The sequence below is a fragment of the Apiospora phragmitis genome (assembly GCF_038363925.1).
Source record: "Apiospora phragmitis strain CBS 135458 chromosome Unknown utg000016l:1.0-887042.0:1.0-888152.0, whole genome shotgun sequence".
Lineage (NCBI taxonomy): Eukaryota > Fungi > Ascomycota > Sordariomycetes > Amphisphaeriales > Apiosporaceae > Apiospora > Apiospora phragmitis.
In genome coordinates, this window is record NW_027117416.1 from 505,445 (window position 1) to 528,901 (window position 23,457).

The window sequence follows — 23,457 nt, forward strand, 5'->3', positions numbered from 1 at the left end:
TTGCTTCAGTAGATGAAGATAGCTTCTGTGGCAAACCAAAACACGTGGACTCAAATAATTCATCGAACCCAGTTACGAGTATCTTTCCACTCGCTCGTTGGATAATGGACTCGGTGAATTGCTTTTTGGCTTCGTCATGAGAGCTGAAGGATAGAGCAAAGACCATGCCTTTAAAGAGGTCTGAAGAGGCAAAGGCACCTGCACGAGGACTTTTGGTAGGTTGGGCCGACCTCAAACTGCGCGTTCGCTCGTCGGTCAACTCACGGGAAGATGTAGAGCTACGCTGTGTCCTTGTATCAGTTGCCTTTCCCGTGCCGTCACCCGCAGGCAACAGGTTGTCCTCCACCTTGGCCATCGGGTCTTGATCCTCTATTTGTTGGTGCTTCCTATGCCTTGATGCGGCTCTCATCGAGTCGACGGTTGGGATCTGACGTCTGGCTGTCGGCGACTCGCCAATAGGAGCTGTCCCATAGATCCTCGCTTTGCTCCTGCTACTATCATCCGTGCTAGGGAGTGCGACAGGAGTTCCTGTTGGTGGGTCTGTATGACTGGAAGTATTGTGGACATCGGTTTGGAGCGTCTGATCTTCGCCCGCTGATCGGCCATTAGTATTAAGCCCGCACCAAACCCAGCTCCAGGACGAATACTATGCCGACCGCTGCGACGAGTGCAGGTGCCCAACCAACGGACCTCGTCGGAATGATGTCGTAGACAGACAGAGTTGAAGTGTCCGCCTTGCCAGTGGGAACTGCAGCAATATACCCAGGGTTGGTCTCGTACTCGACATCTGCATCGCTATCCATATTGATAACGGCATTCGTATCGTCACGGGCGCCGGGCGGGGCCTCGAAATTGATCGCTTCGACTTAGCCGCTCGATCGTATCACTCGGCCGTGGCTCGGTCTCGCATAGCAGGCGACTGATTGACGACATTGCTGCTATCAGCAACGGAGTTAGATAACTTGACGGAACAATAACTGGGAGATGGGACGGACAATTCTATTCATGTCCGGCACGCGCTGCCCGCGTGGGACGTGCATCGCCGTTTCCATCTGCTCGTGCGTCAGGTTCTAGCACGCAAGCGCACTGAAGATGTCACAATACCGCCCGAGGTCATGTGTCTTGTTCTGTAGCGACAGTCGCCCTTGCGCACCTTGTCTTTCTGTCTTTTGGTGTGGGCCATGACGAAGGTCTAGCTATTCAAAATGGGTCGGGCAACTTGCTGGGCCCTCTTGGGTGACTTGGTGTTTTGGTGGTGCCAAAGTATCGCAGCTTCGATCGGATCTTTTGGACAGCTCGGGGACAGCATCGGGCAAGGTGAAGTGCGGATGGACCACAATTGAAAGCATGACCGCAGCTCCGTTGGTGTCTGCCAGCTGGCGAGTGCCCGCCTATAACATAGGTCACAATTGAAGCGCGCACCTCTCGGCACATTCGCTACGAATTAATCAATTGCGCAACTGCAACGCCGTAAAAGAGACACCCCCGCACACATCAGCTCCTCATTACATACCATGGTTCGAGTCTCACATAGGGCTCAGATCGACTTGGACCTTTGCACATAGCAAAGTAGTCGGCGGCCACATTACTATGGAACACCGTAACAACCGGATATCCAACTTTCAAAACTCAACCGTTCGAAAGCTGAGGGGGTGAGTTGGACTTCATATATATACCAAAATAACCACTCAAGTACCTTGAATGGGTCCCACTTTTGGTCACTTGGTCGAGTGGTGAATTCAGCATATATCATCCCTGAAACTACTATTACAGCCACGACAGGAGCAATATCCACAGCCGCTAAGGTCGGCATTGGGGTCGGAGCTGGGGTGGGGGCCTGGCGCTGGTTACCCTGGGCGTATTGTTGACCTTTAGGTGGCATAAGAAGAATTGATGGTTAGCGGCAGCAAGACCATTATGGGTTTCTAGGACGACAAACGACAGCTTATGGGCACTTAGGGTGCAGGGATGCTCTAGATGCTTTGTTGAAAGGTTGTAGTACCGTGGATGGAGTATACTGTACTTCTCGCTGAATATGGGCTGTGCTAGACGTTGGGACCTCTGATCAAGTTATCGAGAATGAACAAACCGCCAGCTTACTGGGTTCTGCTGACACAACACAGCAAATATTGTTTTATAGCCTAAGTAGTTCCAAGAAGGCGCCGACAGGTGCTGTGCGGTATTGTAGATGGCTGCCGCTAAGACGACCCGTGCCTACCAGGATGGGACACCATAATAGGGGACGTTGAATCTGTGTCAGAAACGAGAGGATTAGGTCCTTGCCCTGGTACACCGTGGAATAATTGGAGCAACAGCCTCTATTACCCGTACAATAGCTTCCAATACGGCCTGAGCAAACAGGGTTGCAACACAGAGGAAGGCATTGCCGGATGCTACTTAGCGGAACCAGATGGCTAACTAAGAATAGTCGAGGTACTGCTGCCCTTTTGGATCGGTGGAGAACGGCACTTGCGGAGTGGCTGGGAAGTTTTAGATTCTACGATACGCGGAAACCAGTGCAGACATGAGGAGCACATAGAGGCTCGGCGCCAGGATTGGTGTTATTAGTGGACAATCATGTGAGACGTTGGACGTAAATAGGATAGCATCGGAAAGGAACAAACGATGAAGCCAAAACAATCACTTATGCCCTTCGGAGAGTTGTCCACCTACATCGTGTTGTTATTTAAGCCTGTTTGCGAGTACGTAGGTAGAATAGGCACACTGTGAGCCTTTATGTATTCGTTGCGCTGCATACAAATAAAGCAGGCGCTCTGCAGAAGACAAAGCTCAGTAAACCACAAAACAAGGCTGACATAATTAGAACATTCTTTTCTCCAAGTGGCTAGGTATTGCCGTCCACGATGCACCAGATGCAGCCATTGGCTTATCACGATAAAGGCGAGGACATAGAACAAGAGACTGATGGGCTACTGTTGCACTGCGATCCTGCAATGCCGATTCTCTATCCTCTCTTCCCGACGCCCCTGTACCATCCGCCAATTACAAGCACCTATACAAAGGACGAAGAAGGATACGTATGGCTTGCCGGTAGTGAAGAAACAACCTTGCGGTTAGCTTCGGTACTAATCTTAGCAGCAGTCACTTGATAGCATCAACAGCCTTTTCGACTTCTCTAGCTGGGATACAGGTTTTGATCGCAATAGCCCAGTATGTAACCATTGTTGCAGTAACACCGACCACACAATCTGACTTGTTGCGATCTAGAGTTCCCCACCCTCCCCTACCATAGATGTTTCTCCTATGCTTCCTTGTGCCCGACTGGACAGTGCCCAGCTGGACACCGAAACGAAGGCATGGGATGAAGTGATATTCGGGCAGCTACCATCTCTTCCAGAAAAGAGTTCACCAGGAGACACCGTTTCCCTTAAGAAACGTTGGGATGGAGTAGCTGAAGGCGCTCCTCCTTTCGACATTGAAGCCTGGGTGCAACGTTCCACGGTGATACGACGGCAAGAGCAGCCGCAGGCCTCGAACGGTGGCAGGGTTAAGAGGCCCCAGAACGCGTTCATGCTGTGGCGCAAGGCCTATCGTAACTCGATCAAAGCCTTGTATTTCGACAGGGACCCCAAGCCGAATTACTCCAAGGTATGCGGTGAACTTTGGCTGCTCGAGCCAGCAGAAACCCGTATGCGGTTCAAACAATGGGCAGAGATTGAGAAGAAGAACCACAAGACCGCTTTTCCAGATTACGTATTTAGCACTTCGAGGACTAAAGGTGAAAAACGGGGGCGGCGCCGCGCTATGTGTCGGGTAGCCGTTCAAACAGAAGAGTTGACGGCTGGTGGACAGTAGTTGTGAAAAGGTACTTCTATAAACTCCTCCACGACGCTCTGAAGGTACTCACCCATCCTACAATCCTACTGCTTCGTCTCCAGTTTGCCTCTTCTTCATCTTTTTGGCCACTTCGACAGTGAAAGTAAAGGTCCACATGCAACGTTCAGGTGGTTTCATTATGGTGGATGGCCTGAGTGGCTGATCGCGACAGGGCAAAATCTCCAATCCTCCTGACTGGCCAGAGAAGAAACCCCCTGAAACCCGGAATACTTATGATTAGCTTCCAAAAACAGAGCCGCCCTTCCGCGTGTGGTCGTGAAAAGGACTGTAGTCGTGAGAGTGAGCCCCATGAACTGCCTCCGTATCTGCTGTCGCTGCATGCTGAAGTGCTGACAGTAGAGTAGGAGATGCGTTGTCGTCCGCCTCGTTCTGGCGCAATACCTACAGACGTCTGAGTCGGTCTTCCCTATGAGGTGTAAGTAAGCTGCCATGTGTCCTATGCCTGTTCGTAGTTGGATATACGCGGACGTGACACTCCGAGGGAATCCAGAGTAGTCGAAGGGCTTCATCGCAAACTTCGGTGGTTTTCTGGTCAGCAGTCGGTACTGGTTCTCCAAGCCGCGAGCACGCCGGCCATGGTCTTCATTCTGTTCTTAGAGATCCCACAACTGCTTCCATCTTTCTTTCACTTTCGGGTGAATCTGGCTCTTTAGCCAGCTGAGAGATATGAGTTGGTCTTGCCGGTGCTACAATACGAGAGCACTTGCGGCAAGATATGTGCGACAGCAGTGCAAACCTCTCTCTAAACGTTAAATCCGAGCGTATAGGGAGGACGTCGACTTGCGCCAGCAGATGGAGGAGCGGCATCATGGAGGTAGGGACGAAGCACCTTGTAGGGTAGAATAGACGGTTAAACACCACGACACGATACCAAGTCTCCAAAGCAACGCGCCAGCAGCTGTACGCAAGCGCGCTGAAGACGTCACAATACCGCCCAGGCTCGCGCGTTTTGAGCTTTAGCGAGGTTACGATAGCGCTACGTCCCTCGCTTCGCTTCAGGGCAGCCTGTTAGCCTGTTCGTAACAGTAACAACGCCGCTCATTTGGCTTACATCAAGACGTCGAAGAGACCATGCTTTCATAATTTATCGCATCCATGGCCCGTCACCATCTGCATCCCATATGTAATCACTATCCCCGGCCTCAGGACTAAACACCCCTCAGTTTCTGGCGTCTTCACCGAAAGAGAGGCCGCCTGAGGTCGGGAAAGAGACGAAAAAGGACGAATATGACAGGAAGTATACGTACACAAAGGATCAAGCTTGAACTTGTTAATATCAAGCGCCCTGCAACTCTTTTGCTACTGAGGTCTTCTAACCTACGAATGGGATTAGCCAGTGACGGGCCGGAGTCGATTTGAGGCCCGATCCAACATCCCGGCTCCTAACTCAATTGAAAGCAGGGTTTCTCGGCCAGATAATCTGCAAGCATTATCCTTGAGGTTTACTGCCACGGTGGTATTGGTATATGCATATGTGCCCTGGGGGGTTCTGGACCAGGGGCCCCACTCAACTTCCCACAACCCAACTCCATCTCGAAAACAGGCAAACTTTGAAATGCATCTCTTCTTAGTCAGCTTCCACTGCTACTACCTAGCCAGGTAGTTGCCATGGACCGACAGTACGTCTCCTAAAACTGCTGCATATCACCATCACTTTTTAGGAGCAGCTCTTGCTTATTACTCGGCATGGGAAGATGGTGTGGTCGAAAATATGTGATAATTTCGGTTCTTGAGATTGATGGAGCTGATCCCTACCGCGGACGGCTAATGACGTCGACGAAGGTTAGCACAGCATTGAACTGTGCCATCCAGGTGAGATATCTCCCCTTCCCCTTGCGCAAAGAATCTGGGATAGCTTACATGATTGCTCCGCGTGTATCATCATGTCTTTCTTGGCTTATGTCAGCGACGGCGGGATTTTCTCAGCACTAATTAGTCCATGCAACAACCTGGTAGAAACGCCATTCTTTCGTCGTGATGCAGAGAGATGCTCGACCTTCCCTAAAAGTACATTGCAATACCTATTGCGGCGGCATGGGTCACAAAGCCAATCAGCGCACAGCACCTAGTACAGCGCGATTGCAATGGCGCCGTTGTTATTGGATGTCTTCTGGCAGCCCTCGAGGGCAACAGGTATTGGCTGATCTTTGCTGCCGCACGATTGGAAATCGAGCCCTACATCGACCTGCAGATGTTCTTCTGCATTGGCTGGGGGCGCGGTCTGATTGCACAGCCATCCAAGAGAGATACCTAGGAAGGAGCTGTTCTTACTTGCCTGCACAACGGCTTCCACATATTATTGGATGATCTACCACCCACCCCTTTTTCACGTATCCCTTTTCCTCGTTGCTTTTGTCTATCGAAAATACCACATCCTCTGACAGCAGCTCCCGGCTCGCTGTACCAGTGCATTACCGGCCCTACTCAAGCTCGTCGCTGCCATGATTTCACAATTACTGAAGAGCAAATAAGTTGTCCGATCTTCGCTCTCCCTGAATGCCAGTCATAGTGGTGGCCAGATCCCGTCTCTCTTCTGGGTAGCTTCACGAATAAATGCGACAGCGACAAAGAGATGAACCAGACTCGAAATCCTCGAACCAACGCATTTTCAGCCGACACAGTATGGGCAAATCAGACAATCACCCATCCCATTCCGCTGCCGATCAGACCATCCGCAAGATCCGACCACTCAAGAAGGAGGATGGCGAACCGTTTTGGCGGAAAGACATCCCGTACGACTTCCTCCGCGCTGTCTTCGACGACGAGTGCAAGGCCTTCACCAACAGCTACGACCTCACACAAAGGGAAAAGCAGACCTTTGCCAGATTATACATTGACGCAATAGCTAGGAGCAGCAAGACGAGCAAAGTCCTCCGCGACAAACTGTTAAGTGATCGGGAGGCTGAGAAGAGCATGGCTATGGTCTGTCTATTGGTCAATATTGGTCGTATGAATACCACCTTAACCTGTAAGTCATCGTTCTTTCCGCATTCTACTTTCCCTCCACTGCCTGCAGTCTTTTGCTAAGCCCGTTGTATACTACCAGTCTTTCCAGAGATGCGAACCCAGCTTCGCACCTACCATGCCATCCCTCTCTCCAGGCCTATCAGGACGCTACTGCATATGAACAACTCCAGGATGCTCCTCGCCTAAAAACTATCCTCAAGGGCGCTGCCGAAGACAGACCTGAGCCTCGCAATCTCGATGACTTCAAATATCATCAGGTTCCGCGAATAAATCCGATTAATCTGATATTCCTCTTCTGCCAACATGCATCACACATTGCCGAACTACACTTTCCAAATGATGACGAGTTCCAGGGCTTGGTTATGAAGACTAACCTCACCAGCAGCTCTCGTGCCAATGCTTTTCTGTGGCTTATGTGGCTCTACCTCGAATCCGACTTCACAGAGGAGGGATGTGATGAGAACCCATTTGGTGTCGGCATAGTATACGACCAGGATCTGTCAAACCAAGGGGTGCCCAAATTGATCCCTATGTTAATTGAGGAGGAAGGCAAAGAAAATGTCGATCCTCAAACAGAAATCGACTTTGGCCGCGAGAAACAAGCCCACCGAGCCAATATTATTACTGCTAAAGCTCAATGTGCCCGAGATCACCAACCGAGAGAGCATGCTGCAGCGCGAGGCAAATCAATTGGCAAGGACGGGTCTCATGCCGCGATACTGCCACCCATCAGACCCTCCAACCGCGAGTTTCACCTTGATATTCTGGTATTGAATCCGCCGCTCAGGGCACTAGCTCGTCCAGTCGATGCCAGTGCCAGCACACGAGGAGCAGGATCCCTCAATCATGTGTATAATGCATGCTCTCCCGCCGCGCCTGAGTCTGCAGTACTCGATGGCGTAGTGCCACGTAAGCCGCGGCCGCCTACTGCTCACCAGCTTGCCGTGGAGCACACGCGAAACCAAAGTGTCGAGTACATCCTGGATCGAGGATTACGAAAGGCCCACCAAAAAGCTCGCAAAATGCGGCGGCAGGAGGGAGCCATAATTCGCGCAATACGCCGCCTCGATACCATTGCGGATCCCTTTGTCGACAGTGATGAGGAATTTAGATACCCTATGGACAAATCGGTACCCTACCGTGGCCGGGGCTTCGGTGGGCTTTGTCAGCTGACATCGGAGGCTGATGACTACGGCGAGGAGCTTGTGTCTCACGCCACGGCTTTCCGACGCTTAACTCGGCGCCTTTCGCGCTAGGAAGCCCCTGAATACTCCAACCGCGGTGTGGTGCGGCCCTTCAGAATGCACCGCGCGCATGATGGCGACACACCGGGCATGAACGGAGGGTATGCTAAAGGAAGCGAGCGATCCGAGTTCGGCAACAAAGAAAAGTCTCGCTGCAGCAGCTGGGCTTCGACGAGTGCATTGCGCGGCTCAAGGAGGCGCGCGACGTCGGCCTGCTCGAGGGCTTCGAAACGCGCGAGCAGGCCCAGCGCTGCGTGCAGGAGCTCGCCCCCTGGCCGCTCCTGCTCAACAGCGTCGAGAACGGCAAGAGCCCCACCATCACCGTGGACGAGGCCCGCGCCATGGGCTTCCGCATCATGATCTTTAGCTTCGCTACCCTTGCCCCGGCGTACCTGGCCATCAAGGAGACGCTTCTCCGTCTCAAGAACCAAGGCATTGTGGGTACGCCGAAGGATGTGACGCCGGTCACGCTATTCAAGGTGTGCGGTTGGAGCACAGCAGTAAGTCCTTTGCCCATATTCACCCTTTCTTGGAGTACCCAATCCAGGATTCTAACCTCTGCTACTAGTGGACGTCGATATGAACGCTGGAGGAACTTCTTTTAAGGGTGGAGTGTAAGCGAAGTCAAGGATACAAGATTGTTTTGTTTAGGTTGAAAGGAACTGGGCCTGGATGCTGGGATCCCATATTTCCCCATGTTTGGGTATTTCCTATAAATTCGTTTCCGGTATGATGGTTTTGATCGCAGGTTTAAAACACGCGGAGGCAAATATTGTTTCAATATAAAAGAAATACGAGTAGGGATAAATATAAGACAGATTCACTAGGAATTTGGTCGCAAAAATTTGGATTCCCGAGCAATACCTTGACAAGAGCGCGAAACGCAGAAAGCACAAAGAGGAGGAAAACGGAACATGCTCAGGACCGGGATCGAACCAGTTGGAATGAGCTAAGTATCTCATCAACCGGCAGCGGGTACCCTAGTTCCCTGTCTTCCTCGATGACGGCCATCCAGAACTGCGCGAGACGAACCAAGAAGTCCAAGTACGTTAAACATGAGCCTAGGTAATATAAGGATATCACCGGTCGATGCAGGGGTTTTTAACTCTTCTCGTTTCCAAATCGATGATTATCAGTTCTGGGGTGACTGGGTAATTAGGGCCCCTCGCGCTCGACCACTTCAAAGACCAAGCCGTCTTGGCCCAACCACGTGCAGGGAAAAGAAGACCCCGAAGGACTATTATAACCGAAATGATATTGAATCCCTACTAACGCCTAAAGCTGTGTTCCATCTCGTAAGCGGCTTGTGTACGGTACGGACGCAGAGTTGGAAGAGTAGTAACAGCGCACTAGCGCGATTAGCCGGCCAGGTCAATAGAAAGTTACATCTTTCTCAGGTTCTGCATCCGAGAGACTACGGCTTCCTCGAGAGTCAGTATGTACGTTGTGGACGTGTGAGATTTCCTCAGAGCCCGCTTGCGACGCAATAGCCACCGCCATACTGCTTATACGGCCCATACGACTAGTGACTCTTGCCGTCTTCTTCGTGGTAGCTTTTGGCTGGCACGGCTGGCACGAGTCCTGATCCTACGTCTGGACTTCGCCGACGACTCGCATTCCACCGCTCCCAATGCGTATGTGGTCCTTTAGTAAAGTATCTTCCGAAATGCTTCTGTGGCTCTTTGCTTCGGGCTAGTCCGGTCCCGTTCACGACAGGCAGCCGAAACGCATCCGGTTGTTCTCCCAGGTACCAGAATAGTAGCATGGGCTCCTTATACCCGAAAGCCTCAATGCAGCTCTTCTGGTTCGTACCTACCAGTATCGTACGTCAGGTATTTGCATCTGTTCCTGACCATGCTACCTAAATCGACTTCCTGCACTGGTGGCCTCGTACCTCAAGTTACAGTCGTCAACAAGAGACCGGTGTAGTACAGTACGGGCGCGACTTAGACGCAGCTCAACTTTCGAAGCGACATTCTTCCTGACTACAGAGTCTAGACTGGCTAAGCTGCGGTAGGGCAGATGTAGACCTCAGGATGCAGAGCTGCTGATGGCGCCGCCGGTCCAAAGGAGCAAAGCCAGCGGACAGCAGCGCCGATATTGTTGTGTTCCGTTGTTGGCCGTGGCGCACTTGCTAGCTCACACGAGGCACTTTCAGGTCTTTCCAACTCCCAACGGGTAGTATGCAGAAAGGATACTGGGAGGCCCAACTATCATTCTGGTCCGCCCGACCGTAGTATCCAATTGTACCCTTATCGACGTGGTACGCCGATTCCGAATGAAACCAGAATCATCCAGTAACATACAGTACTGTCTTTTTGGTGCTTAAGCTCGAAAACTCTCACGGGCTGTTTTCGGTCCTGAATTTTGTTGGCCCTTACTGCGAAGCAGAATGGGAACCGTTGCGCAAGTGGCACTGAGAGACGGAATTGACGCTGGACGGACGGCTTGTGATGCAGCCCATGTTCTGGTGCGCAGGACAGAGCCTGATGTCCCACCGCTCCGCTTGTACCGTTCCGATAGAGGTCGGTCGCCTCGGAGCCTGAATCATCAGCAGCGTATTCTCCTTTCGCTGCATCCGTTGAGAGCTCGAAGATCCTCGTGTGCTGTTTCCGGTCTTGACTTCCTAGTTGCCTGCAGACCTGTTGGCCCTACTGTTGGAGTGCAGAGTAGCAACGGCGCACTAGAGCACTAGCGCAGCCAGCGAGCCAGGTCTAGAACCCACCGTTATTAGCGTAGAGCCGGTTCGCGACCCCACGTCATTTTAGGACCAACTGCCCAATCCTCCTGAACTGCGAAAGAACCTCTCCTCCTCAACCTCTCGCCAACATGGGTTCGGAATCGGATTGGCAGCTCCCCTGGCGACGCTCGCCCAACTCGAGCTCATCATGCCATCCCCATTTGACACCCGCAAGCAAGCGCGACTATATCTACCGTTTCGCGGGACGCTATTGAAGTTCCATGGACACCAGGAATATGCTCCAAGAGAGTCCAGCAAGTTACCCGAACCGTATTAGTATCTAGGCCTCCGTTATGGCCCACACCAAGGCGCAGAAAGACAAGGTTCGCAAGAGCGGCTTGTCGCTGCAGAACAAGACACAAGACCTCGGGCGGTACTGCGATGTCTTCAGCGCGCTTGCGTACTGGAACCCGACGCACGAGCGGATGGAGACGGTGATGCGGGCAGCGCGTGCCGGACCTCAACAGGATTGTTTGTCCCCAGTCCCGGTTACCGTTCCGTCGAGTGTATCCTGCTCTGTTACTAATAGCCGCAGTTTCGACGATCAGCCGCGTGCCATGCGAGACCGAGCCATGGCCGAGCGACACGATCGAGTCGCCAAGTCGAAGCCATCAATTTCGAGGCCCAGGCGGACGCCAACGACGACGCGGATGCCGAGTACGAAACCGATCCCGAGTACATTGCAGCAGTTCCCGCTGTCGAGGCGGAGCCTCTGTCTGTCTACGACGTCATCCCCGACGAGGATGGCGGGACTGTCATTCCCAACAGTCTCACGATGCAGGTGGGTCCGAGACAGCTGCCTCCACCACGAACGCCGCAAGGTGAGTACGGCTTCTCGGCTAGTGACCGCGTGACGCTAATCATAAAGCAGGCTGCCCAGCTCCCCGACAGACAGTGGCGCAACCCGTCCGCACCGAGCCCAGCTCCACGACGAACACTGCACCAACCGCCGCGACGAATGCAGGTGCCCGGTTAGCACACACAAGATACCCCGACCACGGCGCGATGGATGCGTCGCTGCAGAGAGCTGTACGCTGGAATAGCAGGGAGCCGGCTAGAAGGCCCTTGGCGCCGATTATGACGGCACAACCACGACAATGCCCTCCCATAATGGTGGGAAATGGTGCAAAGCTGTCACAGATCGTCCGCCAAGGAAGGGATGTGCAGAATGTGGCGAGGCGCGCACCAGACTATCCTAATGACTACAGACGCAAGCCGCAGCGGGGCACCCTGGCGAAGAAGATGGTGGGAATGCTGGAGGACCTACGGACGAGTCTCAGCGGTATCCAGTTTGCCTAAAGAAGTAGCACTTGTACAGTTGTCGGAATAGGTCTTCATCCTGCCATGACTAAATCGAGAGCTTATCCCCGCAACTGCTGTGCTCGCTTCTTCCATGCTCTCGGAGCTTCGGCTCATGGTATCGGTCGTCAAGCGGTGCCGGCGCGTTAGGAAGAACAGTCCTTTTTGTGGCAGTTTCATGTTATCGGATACTTAGAACTTAGCCATTACATTTGTTCTCTGCCTACAATTGAACGAGAAGCCAAGCGACTATAGACTACAGAGACTGACTACAGAGACAGTTGTCGTCTGACCTCCGCCAAGGTCATTAGACTCAGATAGACCGTTCCGGATGACTTCGAGTGTGACGGCCCTCTGACAGTGGCAGTCAATCAACCTGATCATGGGTAAACACGAAAGCAGGGGAAAAGTCGATTTGTCGTCCAGGCGGTTTGGAGCTCTGCCTGCAATTGAACTAGAAGCCCGGCCCCATGTAGCACAGCCACTTTTTCTGTGGCTGACGTAGGAGCCACCCCCTTAACTCGCTTCTTCCACCGTTCAATATTCATGCTCTTTTGGCACGTGAGCCGAACAACAATAGCTTTCATACAATGGTCACAGTCACAACAATCAACCTTCAATACAGGTAGTAGACCTTCATTTCTATATTCTAACAGCTATTTTACCGCCAAGGCCGTAAGGTTTCTTTCCCAACCGACAGTGGAGCGGCAGCCCGCCCGTACCGAGCCTAGCTCCACGACGAACACTGCATCAACTGCAGCGACGAATGCAGGCGCCCGGCCAGCATCCACAAGATACCCCGACCACGATGCGATGGATGCGTCGCTGCGGAGAACTGTACGTTGGAACAGCCGGGTGGCGGCTAGAACGCCCTTGGCGCCGATCATGTTGGCACAACCACGGCAATGCCCTCCCAGACCGGGGGAAAACGGCGCATAGCTGTCACAGATCGTCCGCCAAGGAAGGGCTGTACAGAATGCGGCGAGGCACGCGCCAGACTACTCCAGTGACCACAGACACAAGCTGCAGCGGGGCACCCTGGCGAAGAAGATGGTGGGAATGATGGAGGACCTTCGGACGAGTCTCAGCGGTATGCAGTTCGGGCGAAGACGTGGCATATGTTCATACGGAAGACATCACAAGCGGCAGTTCTGTCTATGCTTGTATTGAAGCACAGAAAGCGAACTAATTAACTTCGAGTCTGTAGATACCGAGGACAGCTACCTGGAGGAATCCGTGGGAATGTATTTCTTACCATCCATCCTAGCGATGTTCTCCAAGGTATCTCGACTTGAATAGGAAGTGGGCTGTACATTCCCACACTAATTCTTCACACCAGAATCCTCGTGGAGACTAGGATCAGGGAGTCACGGGAGCAGAAGGGATAGCAGTTAGCGTTTAGAGAGTTTGCCAATGAATTGAACCTGAAAATATGCTGCAAGATAACCAGACAGAGCTGCCGCTTGTGATATCTTCGTACTTATATCTGTCGCAAGCATATCATCTTGACTGCGTTCAAATCCTCGCGCATCTGCCGTTTATAAGGCAACTCACGACCCATCTTTCCAACCCCGCTGTTTCTCGTCGGGAGCCTTCTCCTATTTGGCACCACCGACCCAAGAGGGGGCCGAGGACGCTCCATCAAAACGGCCCTCTCGAAATCGCATATCCTAATTTGTCTAGTCTCTTAATTAATCAGCACATTAGGCGACCGGAGATCCTTGTGTGCAACCCCACAAGTGTGCAGGGCACGGATTGCGTGGATTAATTGACGGCTTAGATCGCCATCGTCGCCTGCAGTGCGCACCGAGTCCAAGCTAGCACCACCCCAAGACAGAAACATCATGTATTGAACTCGGACGCGGAAGTCGTAGTAGTAAGTGCGTGATATTGTACGTAGGTCGATTGCCCCGAGAAAGATCGGCGTGACTCTACCCTGCAATGGCTGCAGGGCTTGGTAGACCTTTGCTTCGTGTTCGAGATCCTCGATGAATGCCGGCACCGTGCCCTTGCCAATAAAGGTGTACCCATATGCAAGAAGGGTCACCTTGAAGAGGACCCCACGAGCACCTCCCTTGTCGAGGCTCTCGATCCCGTCGTCAAGAGTGCGCTTGAGTTGGTCGCGGAGCAGTATCACAAATCTGGCATGGCTAATGCGGTGGTGGAGACCATCCCCATCGTGTCGATGAGCGGCAACATTGGGGCAATTTTCATCAAGCCGCGTCTTCGTCTGTAGCGTCAAACCGCGCAGACATTCCTCCGTACAGTATCTATCGTTTTGCTGGCGACTGCGGTAGGCATCGTGACCCTCTTTCCGCGTGTGATTGGACAAGGCCCGCTGGGCCGCTTGAATCCGTCCGCTGCGTCTTGGCTCAAGCGGCGTGGGCGTCTCCTGCATTCGCCTCGTGCTCTCATCGTCGGATAACTCCGGCGAATGCGCTAGCACACCAATCCTCATCACATTCCCGGGCGGTTTCCTTGGTTTCCTCTTCCGCGAAATACATGGCGATCGGTCAACATCGCTGTATGGGTCAGGCTCATAGGCGGGCGAGCTCGATGGTGCCTTCCGCTGATCGACTGGTATCGTCTTGAGTATGGTCTCGACATCTTCTGACCAGGTCTTTAGACTGGACATGACCGCTTCACGCTCGTCCTGGCGATGATACCGTCTACCTTGGGAGTAGTCCAGCGCTAGCAGACTGAAAGCAAGCATCTGGCTGACCGCCGTACAATAACGCGCATCACGCGGGTGCGCGACCACCTCCGCCCGCGGTTCGGCCAGATGGTACAATAGGGTCGTAGGGTCGGACCAGTCCACTTTCAAAAAAACAATCGCCTCCCCCGTGGTGACCAGGCCGTACTCCAATCCACCCTCAATCATGTAGTGGAACGTCTGCGTTATGGCAGCCGCGACGAGCCGTTCCGAATGGTATTGGAACAGAGCCTGGGGTCCGCTGCGGTTGGGATCGTGGCCCGATTCACGACCTCTTTGTATATATCCATCGAGCGAAGCCCTACGCGGAGATACTGGGGAGTGATCTTGTGAGGCGCTTTGTACTCGTTGATGTACAGCATTGTGCGCTGTGTAGAAGTCTCGCCCTCCTGCCTGTAAATGCAGATTTAATCGGGCCGGAGTCGAAGGCGTTCGAATCGAGGTTGGTCGGGGGTGCGTAGCCGTTGTGGTGTGGCAAGGCGGTCAACGACCTCTTCGGAGATGTCGCTAATAGCATTCGGGTGATTCTCAAACACGATACCATCCCCAAGAGCAAAAGCCGCCCTGACCTCGGCGACAGATACGAGATGCTCGACAATCGATCGTACGGGATCCTCCACACTGATGTGCTGAAAGTATTCGAGATCTTTTTCGTTGGCAATCCGTTTTCGTGCTATCCTTTCTCCAAGCCCGTGCAAAAACGCCAGACTCTCGAAAGCTCTAGTTTCGGTCGGCCATAGTGAATAAAGGTCGCCGAACACCGTCCTTTGCTGGTCGATGAAGTCTGACCAAGGGATGAGGCGCGTCGGGCAATATTTGTTTTGGGGGTTCGTGGTTGGACCCTTCGATGTAAGACTTTTATCTGGCTCGACCTGGAATTTTGCGTAGACAAACTCGTGGCAGGCTTCGAGATATTCGGAGAGGGTCGTTAGGCGGTTAACCTTTTCTGCTTCTTCGGCGCGTTGTCGCTCCAGCTGGCGTTGCTGCTCTGCTTCTTCGGCGCGTTGGTCTGCTTCTTTGGCGCGTTGTTGCTCCAGCTGGCGTTGCTGCTCTGCTTCTTCGGCGCGTTGGTCTGCTTCTTTGGCGCGTTGTTGCTCCAGCTGGCGTTGCTGGTCTGCTTCTTCAGCGCGTTGGTCTGCTTCTTCGGCGCGACGCTCTAGCTCCTTCAAACATTTCAATAATGCGTCATTTTCCATCTTGGTATTCACTCATCCATAGACTTCCTTGGTCACCATGGTTGAACAGCGATAGTATGTAAAAGGGACGGTGTTGGATCATTCGCGGGTACAGTTTAAGGCTAAATGGCCCACTTTATGTTGTTCCCGGGAGATTAGCCCCGCAGCTCTAACACTAGTTGTTCGACCTCTCTTCCCAAGCTGTTGATCCGTGTCGTAGAAGTACCATTATCCCCCGGCCAGCTTTACCTGGGAGACCAATAATTTCGACCATCATGCATCGACGTCAGTGCAAAGAACTACAGAAGCACTTCGGCAGCTACGACAGGCCCATACGTATTGGGAGCGGTGGAATGCGAGTCGCCGGCGAAGTCCAGCCATGGGGTCAGAACTCGTGCCAGCCGCGCTAGCATAACCTACCCCAGTCCTCCAACTAACATCGTTCTCCATCACGGTATCCCTCGGCCCATTGGAGATCAGTAGCGCTTTGGCGATCGTAGCATGCGGGTATGGACTTTGCCAATTCTGTCTCGAGAAGACTGCCATGCAGCCCAATCGCATCGAAACGCCCAAGCGGTAGTACGATGAGTGCCTGCCAACCTTGTCCGCGCGAGCCAGAAGGCCAGTATCCAAGATACGGCTTCCCCTCGAGAGGATGTGTAATAAGTTCACCGCCATTCTCTTCAGACCACTCCGGTTCAGTACTCAACCTGGATGCATTGCCTAGCACCTCTTGTTCTCGCGGCGCTGGCTGTGGCTGAGAAATGATCTGGGATGGGGCCGGCGTTTTGCTCGACTCGGGTTTGATGGGTTTATAACCAGCGTCCAACGCTTGGGTAAACGCTGTGTTGTTCTGCTGGGCCTTCGTCGCGTCGCAATTTGATACGCGGAGTCCCATTGTCTGGATGGCCAAAGACCACGAATCGGCATCCTTCAAAGTGTTGATGTCTAGGTGTCTCTTGGGGCCCCGGTGCTCTGCCGCCCGCATATGTCTCGCAGTCCCATGGAGAGGGTTTTGATTGAAATGCAGCCCGTGATCGTCACACCGTAACAAGTACCATCGATCGCTTCCTGCCAGGTATTGTATGATCATATGCTTGTGCAGTGCGAGTCCATCCTGGAACACTTCATCAAAATCGACGGTGTATGGTTCTTCAAATATGGCTGGTCTTCTACGAACCACACTTCAGCCACGTGGTACAGGTTTTAGATGTAGGAGTCTTTGGACTACTCAAAAGAAAGCTGAAAGTCTTAGTCAGGGAGGGCCCAAACGCACGCCTTGGGCTTAAGCCTTCAAAGAAGGATATGCTTAACGCATATCGGCAGGCCAGGATTGACGTACTGACTCCTAACATCATCGGGAATGCCTGGAGAACCTCAGGGATATGGCCGCGGGATCGCGAAAAGCCTCTATCATCGAAATATGTCATCTTAGAGGACGTAGGTGTCGCCCGGGGGCGCTTAGATGCACCAGCAGTGTTTATAAGAGACTCGACCCCCGACCTTTTAACCGAGGTAGCCTCAACGCCTATTAAAACACCCTCTGGAGGCCAGGAATTACGCAGGAGTATTCGAAAGCTGGCTACCAATGACCCTACCTTCAACTTTCCCTCGCAACGCCTGTTTACTAGGAAGGCCAGCAAAGCCCTCGACCAGCAGGCTAGCAAAATCGCGGATCTCGAGGCTCGTATCGACTACTTAACCACCAAGCTAGAGAAGACTGCTAAGAAGGTCCGCCAGAAGGTAACCCTCACGCCCGGGCAACGATTCATTCGCATGGCTAATATTCGCCAGGCCAAGAGGCGACTTAGGGGTAGGGTCGTATATGAAGACGAAGCCAGCGACCAGGACGTACCGGAAAGGGAAATCACAGATAAAGAAGACTGTATTCAGGTAGCTAATGTCTAATCAACGTTATAATAGCTAATGCGTAGCTCAATCTTGATGTTTGCAGAAATAATGACTTTAATTGAATGGGGGTCGCTTTTTAAAGGGGTGGGCCGCAATCTTTGATGGCGATAATAGTTTACTCACATTTAGTCATACGGCGAAGAAGGATGGCTTTTCAGCGGGTGCTTAGATTTAAACGGTTTCCTGTAGAAATACATCGAGTGGCAAGTACTTCATTTATTTGCAAAGAACAGAAATACCATACCAACCTCAGTGGCCAACGATCAACCATCGACAACTAGCCTTTGCCATCCCGGAGAAGACACTCGAACGCCACAATAAATAGTCCCCTTGTGGGCCGCGAGGCACTAACGGCCTCCATATCAACAGGGGCGAATCGGAGGACGGCTCGGCCCGTCCTCGGTATCCACTACCCTGCTTTTCCTCAGGAATGAAGGGTCCAGAAACCATCGGCCGCGAATGAGAAGTGCGGCCAAGGGAAGACAAATTATCCGGGCTCCGTATCTTCTCGTTTCCTTTCCGTGCCCGGAGTAACTTTCTGCGCCTCTTTCTTTTTGTCTTGGTTACAATAGGGGGAGTCCAAGTTATTGACGTGTCAAATGTAGATATACGGTCGGAAACCCGAACCCGGTTTGGCGGAGATCCCCCCCGACTGTGGAGCAACTGATCTGCAAAAGCCCCATCTACTTGACGTCCCTCCTTTCTCACTTGCTCGTTGACTATTTGGGCGGGATCAGTAACAAGTATCTGCTGCTTACAACCGCTGTTTATGACAATTTCCGCTTGTATTGGTGCTAGGTAGGTTTTCATGGTGACTCCCACGATGGAGTGATCGCTCCGGGGCCAGAAGCATGGCGATCTGTTCAGTAGGACCGCCACCCGCTGTGGCACCTTTAGCTATCCAGAGCGTAGCCCAGTGTCCAGAGCCACGTTCGAGCAGACAACCCCTGGTTCTGGTGACTAGCCACTTCGGCTTGCCCGTAGCGTTGTAACTAGAACCTGATAAAGCAAGAACTCCTCACGAACATATCCATCAAGTTCAGCTGGTGTGGATAATCGAGAGAGCTGTAGTACTCCTGTGCCATTAGGTACAAATCACTGAACTCCATAGCTGTATCCTCGTGCTGTATGTCTTCATCCTCAAACTGGCACAGTAGTGCTTCGAACTTTGTTAGGACGTCGGAGATGCCTTGTAAAAAGTCAACGACTATACACCCATGTTCAGGCAAGTAACGCACTATGGGATGACATTTCGGATGATTGGTTTCTGGGCTGACTCGAAAATAGACCAGTTCCTTGCAGTGCAGCAGTGGCGCTATGAGTTGCAAACCTGTTTGTGTTCAATTTATTGTGCGCGTGGCTAAAAAGATGAAAGAACGAAAGAAAAAAATTAATCAAGATTGGTCCAGGAAGGTATCACTGGCTTATATACTCTCGCGGACTCTCGGATTTCTGGGGTTGGAGCTTGGGGTTGTATACGAGCTCGCTTCTTCATACTTGGCTTGACTACGATGGGGCGTGGCATGATATCACTCGCTAGTTGACAGCCATCCATTTGTGAGAGCCCGAGCGAGACGAACCACTGCAGTATTAGATGTCTTCACCCGCGCCAAGGGTATAGTTTACTAACGATGAGCCTTCTCTTCAGACCACCAAACCGCTTTTGAATGATATCCTCGCCTCTCGAGGATGACTATTGACTTCCTTACATGCTATACCCACCCACGTGTACATCCACCGGCGAAATGGCTCAGTGCATGTACATCCACTTATATATAGCTTTATTACTAATTCACCCACCCATTTAAGCCTTCCGATGGATGGATGGATGGCGAGCCTTGATGAAGGCTATTCAAAAGAGGTTGCTGTGGCGGACATGGCCGCTTCCGCCCCATCAGGAGAACGACAGCTCGCCATAGACACTTGTTGTGCGTTTGGAGGTTTGGAGGAAGAAAGATCTGATATAAAGACCGTGACGTCGATCTAGAGGAATTGATAAAATACCCATCACGTGAGGTGACGGATGATGCCCACGAATGCGTCGCCATTGCCGCGATAGTAGATGACAAGAAAAGGCCATTGACCTAAGGAGATACTCCTCTTTCGTAACTCGCCTTATTTCTTAGTAAGCCCCAAACCATGGCCACAGTCTACTCAGAAAATACTGCACTAGACATCGCTGAACCCATTCTACTACACCCTGAAAGCCAAACCCGAGCCTACCTAACGTTGTTGTACGACGTCCATGTAGTACTCCGCTCGTCATTCCACTCTGCCACTATCCTCTGCCTCCCACTGCGCATTGGCCTTTTCGATCTTCTCATTGCATTTCCGCACAGTCGTTGACAGCCCGTCGATATGATACCGCAGTACGGCTAGCAGCGGAGTGACCTCTCTGCTCAGCCCTCGGAAGTACAATGCCTCTTGCCGTAGTCTCCCGTTCTCCCGTGATAGCTCCACCAGGCGGTCATGTTCGGTCGTAGGTGTCTTCAAGCTCTGCAGGTGATCGGGGTGCATGTTGGAAGCCGTTGTCATGCCCCCAAGTCTGTGGATCTCAATGTCGACTAGGGTCGGGGAGTATGGAGGCTTCTGTGACTGATGTTTATGAGGTCTTTCTACCATCTCTCTGGAGGCAGTGAACGAAATGGGGTCAATCTCTACAGTCTCGAATAATTGTAGCAGTAAAATCATGATTTCGATGAGAGCTGCAATGCATCCTATATACGGCGCAGCTTCGTCCTGTCAGGTTGGAGATAGTTGAAAAGCGCCTGTTTTGAACGCCTGCCGCCAGAGCCAGCTCAGAACCGAGGATACTACGAAGGGGTATTTTTGAATAAGAGTTGCTACAGTACCGTAGCCGTTCGGTTTCTCGAGCCGGATCGCCTCCTATTTTGTTTCTCAAGCCTCGCCGCTCCCATTGGGGCTCTACGGCTAAACTTTATCTCCCGTCGTGTATCCGTAATTGCTCGTCGAATTCGATCTTCAAGAGCTGTCTATCAATCGAGCAGGCATTTGCGCCGGATAAAACACACCAACTCAATATGATCGTGCCAGATCACGCTACGTGTGTGTGTTTGTGGTCCCAATAGCGGCTTCATTCGGCTCTCCAGGACAGAAGTCAGCCATGGAAGATAGTGTCCCCTTAGTCCATATTCATGGGCGCAGGGACTTGGGCGTGGGCTACCTGAGGGAGGCCGCTTCGTATAGATGTTCGGGGTATCAAATTATACAGACACACAGGAGAAATGGCATGACTGGGTGCAAGCCAGGCTAGTCAAATAGAAGAGAGTCATTCTATTGAACACAGTCAAAGAGGATGATGCTAGATTATGCTCTTGAGGCACGCTCACCTCAGCCTCATATTGGTCTTGATTCCTTCTGTTCCCAAGCCGAGTATCGGCGCACTCGCAGTTCTACTGGGTCCATCATTCTTTCTCGTGTTTCAACTATGCCACTAGCTATGAATATCAGCCCAGCTGTGAACACTGATGTACCGAATCTGGTAGTTTGTTCTCACCTGGGCTCAAGGATGTCATCTGAACGCGGAAGAAGTCATCTTCAGTGACGACTAGCCGCCATTCGAGCAAGGACAACATCTCGGCCTCCATCAAGTTGACATCCGGTAGAGTGAACCGGAAGCGGACCGTTCCACAAGACCAACAACTGTATCTGGCCCACTTCTTGTTCTTCGGCGACCAATCGTATAGGTACTTATTCGCTACTATCAGCGCAGCTAGGAAGATACGGTACGTTGTACATTTGAATTTCCGTGTCGCCAACCTGAGCTTGCCTTTCAAGCGGTGTAAATACTCCAAGGTAGCCAGCAATGTTAGAGGATTGGTGTTGGAGGTCTTCACCAGATGGGAAATGAAACGTTGAAGCAATAATGTCTCACTATCCACTGAACTATTGGAGGGGTCTCCAGCCCATCCTCGGCAACACCTGGAGGCTTGATGAATGCCAACTGCATCCGGCAATGTTACGTGGGAGAGGAGGTCGTGGGTAGTACGTGCTAAAATGGACGTCATGTCTTCAGTTATAGCGTCTAGGCTTAGTCGTGCAAACGCGGTCGTAGTCATGGCTCGTTTGGTACCTGATTGACATGAGGGATCCAACCCAGTTGCCATGATTCTTACACTGCGACTTTCCTCACTCACCTAAGCCCTGAGGACGCAGATCTGACGAGATGCCCATCTATATGAGTTGGAAAACTGCAACTATACTATGGCGCTTTTTGGCAATTTTGAGACAGGAGCCAACTTTTACCTAGGTCGACTTTTAGTGCTAGATGTGCCTACTGTGACCCGAATCGGATAGTTATAGTGTACACGGCAAAAGCCTATTCAGGCATACGTCGTCAATAATGTCGCTACCCAGCTGGTGCTGTTACGCCATAACAGGACCAGGGGAGCGCAATCCACATAAAAGCGCCTTCCAGACACGGTTCTACACAAGCTTTGCACTAGTACATACCGTACAGAACTATGGTCGCACATCGCAGCTTTTCGTCAGGATAGATTATATATGACAAAAGGAAGCATAAAACATGGCAACGCAAGATCTTGCATCAGCTTTGAAAGGCTTGGGGATCCGAACACATTGGTCATTGAATCTAGTCGTAGCGCAGGTTCTCTACACTCTACAAACGCCTAATGCTGTATTCCATGGCGTGGTAGCCGAGAACAAGGAGCGTTTGCTGGAGGACGGGCCGAACGTGGACTTGCTCTGGGTATGCGAACGAGATGGTTCTGTGGCCGTATGGCTGGAGGGCCAGCAGCGGCCCGCAATCAGGGAGGGCCAATCAGATCATAATATGGATGCGGTGATAGGGCACTATGACACCAGAAGTGGAGTCCTATACTACTCTGTAAAGTGGATCGGGTACGAATGCCCAACTTGGGAGTCGGAGCAGGACCTAGACCAGTATGCTGCTTTCCTGGACCAGTACTGGGCTACTTTGCAGCATCAAAACTGATTCGATTGAGCGGATTTTTATCTGGAATAGAGGGATGGAGTACTCAGAGGTGGAAGCACTTCTAGCTGCAACCAGCTTTGGTCCATAAGGTGCTCTAAGGACACCAAGGTACCCGCACATCTAGCCGATCAAATGTATGATTTTCTGATATTGATTCGCGTAAAAGCGGCTAGCTGGCTGGATATTTAGGGAGCGGTAGCCTTAGCCCTCTGCGACATGATTCTCAAGATGTGCTTCAGCTGCGGACATTCGCCCAAACTTTGCTTGACCCGGTCACTTGACCACCATGCAGCACGCCATCGCCGTCTTGACTACACTATCGGCAGCTGCTTCGCCAATGCGCAGCCGGACGAATGCGACAGGCTGCCAGGCTGCGACCCTCGGCAAATTTGCTTGGGAGATCAGGAACTTCGACCATCAGGTGTTGCATGCACGGGGAAATCTCAGCTTCGACCTATCGAATCCCGCATTGTCCCACACATCGCAATGTAGTGCATCGGATAGCCAGCCGTTCGGCGGTTTCTATGGTACCATTCCCTACACGTGCGCCGATGGGCTAGGGGTTACTATCACGC

General features: G+C 52.1%; 7 protein-coding genes across 7 annotated transcripts; 3 read left to right on the plus strand and 4 right to left on the minus strand.

Moving 5' to 3' along the window:
- Window positions 1-2,864: 2,864 nt before the first annotated feature.
- On the plus strand, window positions 2,865-3,816 carry PG994_015312 (uncharacterized protein; the record flags this gene model as incomplete). Its single annotated transcript, XM_066866719.1, has 3 exons — window positions 2,865-3,073; window positions 3,123-3,171; window positions 3,229-3,816. 3 exons carry the CDS (start codon window positions 2,865-2,867, stop codon window positions 3,814-3,816), a joined length of 846 nt encoding a protein of 281 aa, XP_066707633.1.
- Window positions 3,817-6,480: 2,664 nt separating this feature from the next.
- Window positions 6,481-8,652, plus strand: PG994_015313 (Ino eighty subunit 1; the record flags this gene model as incomplete). The annotated part of the gene is made up of 4 exons (XM_066866720.1): window positions 6,481-6,780; window positions 6,960-7,798; window positions 8,182-8,569; window positions 8,638-8,652. The coding sequence occupies 4 exons, from the start codon at window positions 6,481-6,483 to the stop codon at window positions 8,650-8,652; spliced, it is 1,542 nt and encodes a 513-aa protein (XP_066707634.1).
- Window positions 8,653-13,795: 5,143 nt separating this feature from the next.
- On the minus strand, window positions 13,796-15,183 carry PG994_015314 (uncharacterized protein; the record flags this gene model as incomplete). The annotated part of the gene is given in 2 exon segments (XM_066866721.1): window positions 13,796-15,122; window positions 15,137-15,183. The coding sequence occupies 2 exon segments, from the start codon at window positions 15,181-15,183 to the stop codon at window positions 13,796-13,798; spliced, it is 1,374 nt and encodes a 457-aa protein (XP_066707635.1).
- A 45-nt stretch (window positions 15,184-15,228) lies between these two features.
- On the minus strand, window positions 15,229-16,017 carry PG994_015315 (uncharacterized protein; the record flags this gene model as incomplete). The annotated part of the gene is made up of 1 exon (XM_066866722.1): window positions 15,229-16,017. The coding sequence occupies one exon, from the start codon at window positions 16,015-16,017 to the stop codon at window positions 15,229-15,231; it is 789 nt and encodes a 262-aa protein (XP_066707636.1).
- Window positions 16,018-16,429: 412 nt separating this feature from the next.
- PG994_015316 (uncharacterized protein) lies at window positions 16,430-16,894 on the minus strand (the record flags this gene model as incomplete). Its single annotated transcript, XM_066866723.1, has 1 exon — window positions 16,430-16,894. The coding sequence occupies one exon, from the start codon at window positions 16,892-16,894 to the stop codon at window positions 16,430-16,432; it is 465 nt and encodes a 154-aa protein (XP_066707637.1).
- Window positions 16,895-17,156: 262 nt separating this feature from the next.
- PG994_015317 (uncharacterized protein) lies at window positions 17,157-17,904 on the plus strand (the record flags this gene model as incomplete). Its single annotated transcript, XM_066866724.1, has 2 exons — window positions 17,157-17,193; window positions 17,252-17,904. 2 exons carry the CDS (start codon window positions 17,157-17,159, stop codon window positions 17,902-17,904), a joined length of 690 nt encoding a protein of 229 aa, XP_066707638.1.
- Window positions 17,905-20,169: 2,265 nt separating this feature from the next.
- PG994_015318 (uncharacterized protein) lies at window positions 20,170-20,598 on the minus strand (the record flags this gene model as incomplete). The annotated part of the gene is made up of 1 exon (XM_066866725.1): window positions 20,170-20,598. The coding sequence occupies one exon, from the start codon at window positions 20,596-20,598 to the stop codon at window positions 20,170-20,172; it is 429 nt and encodes a 142-aa protein (XP_066707639.1).
- Window positions 20,599-23,457: the final 2,859 nt, after the last annotated feature.